Consider the following 1,978-nt stretch of genomic DNA (forward strand, 5'->3'; position numbering starts at 1 on the left):
AATAAACTGTAAGTGTATCAGTTAGAAGAAAAGCAAAGTAAATTTATATAATGAGTAAAATTATTTTATTAATCTCTATACACGTTCTCATTAGTAAGCAATTAAATGATTAATAATTGACAAAATTCTATTACATTTTGACTGTTTTCTAATTGCTTTATTGTTTCATTAATGTGTTATTATATAACAGTTTTACACAATAATATAACATAATATATGCATATTATGTTGTAAAATAGAATATTATGTAATTTTGTAGTCAAATATCTTGCCTATGTTACCCTGAATTGATGCCTGAATTGAGGATTGAAAATTGAGAATTTATGACGGAAATCAGATAGATTCTCTCATTTGTACAACAATATAAATTGTTTGTCTGTGGTGTAGCCATTTACAAATAAATTGATAAATAATTTTGATTTCTCAGTTCTCCTTGTCTGGCATTTTAATATATAAATTATATAGTACACAAAATTAATTTCAGCATCATACCATTAAGTATTTGAATTTCTTGATAGTGTTAGACAGATTTATATTAAATGGAGAGATGATGTTAGTTAGATGTGGAGGAAACTGTTATACAGTGAGACAGAGAGATAGAAAAGGTGAGAATACATTTTTGTGGAACTGGTTTCTTAGCATAACAATGATAATGCTCTTCCTGGTAAACCTCAAACATTTGAATATCTCATGTGATGTAAGAGGCAATATCCTAAATTTGTCCATATTTTGATTTAAGAGTTGGTGTTATTTTTGTGTTATTTTTCTGCCTTGTATAATGAGGTACATTCAAGTTTGATGGCCTCTCATTTATTTATTGTAAATTGTGTCCAATAGACAATGACTGTCTTCTAGTGTTTTACTCATCATACAATGGGCAGAACCTAATCATTGTCCTCGATGACCTGACCTCCAGTACATACAGTATAGTGGTCATGTGACTACATGTAGGCCAGTCATATACTTCTAGTCTCTGTTTTTCCATGTGGGTGTAAGTATCCATATTGGTTGCAGGGTAATAGACTCTGGCTCATAGGGAATGACAAATATTGGAGCAATTTGCTTTAGAGACCCAAAATTATGTAGTACTGTCTCATATATACATTCATATCACATCCCATCATATCATATTATACAGTGCCTATAGAAAATGATCATACCTTTTCAAGTTCATTACCTAATTTAAATAAATTAAATAAATTAAATCAAAATTATTCCAGCATTATTTTCACCTGTCACCTTACAACATTTATCTAACAAAAAAGGCAACAAGTTTGAAAATTAATAAAACATTAAAAACTATAAAAAAACGGGGTTGGTAAAGTGAGCAATCCTCTCATCAAGCTCTTTGTAGAGCCACCTATTGCTGTAATTACAGACATCAGTCTGTTAGGATATGTCTCTACCAGCTTTGTGCACTTAGATTGGGGAATATTTGCCCATTATTCTTTACAGAATTGTTCAAGTTCAGTCAAATTTTGTGGTGAGTGGCAATGGGCTGCTCTCTTCAAGTCCATCCTCAGGTTTTCTATTGGATATAGTTCAGGACTGGACTTGACCTGCCAAAGACATTCATCTTCCTGTAGTCACTACATTGTTTTCTTGGTGGAATGTTTAGGGTCCTTGTCTTGCTAGAAAGTGAACCACCTGCTGTCTAGCAAATGGCTGCATGTTTTCCTCAAGGATTTGGGTTTACTTGGCAGGATCCATCGTCCCTTTAATCTTGACCCCAGTTTTCCAGTCCCTGCGAAGAGAAATTCCCCCACAAAATAATGTTACCACCAGCATGATTCACAGTAGCTATGGTGTGTTTCTGCTGTGTTTGGTTTGCACCAAAGTTTGCGCTTAGAGGTCAGGTCAAAAAAGTTCCCTCTTGGTCTCATCTGACCATACAACCTTTGGCCACATGACATCATAATCTTCCCAGTGATTTTTTGCAAAGCACTTTTTCACAATAGGCCTCGTTCTTGTCACCGTG

The 1,978-nt window shown here is 33.7% G+C and overlaps 1 protein-coding gene across 1 annotated transcript in view; it reads left to right on the plus strand.

Moving 5' to 3' along the window:
• Nucleotides 1-25, plus strand: part of LOC142138657 (olfactory receptor 6N1-like) — a 7,509-nt gene extending 7,484 nt beyond the window's left edge. Inside the window, exon 2 of the mRNA XM_075195494.1 lies at nt 1-25. This exon is cut by the window's left edge and continues 941 nt beyond it. Within this exon, the coding sequence (XP_075051595.1) occupies nt 1-25 (25 nt within the window).
• The last annotated feature ends 1,953 nt before the right edge of the window (nt 26-1,978 follow it).

This window comes from Mixophyes fleayi, chromosome 2, assembly GCF_038048845.1.
Source record: "Mixophyes fleayi isolate aMixFle1 chromosome 2, aMixFle1.hap1, whole genome shotgun sequence".
Lineage (NCBI taxonomy): Eukaryota > Metazoa > Chordata > Amphibia > Anura > Limnodynastidae > Mixophyes > Mixophyes fleayi.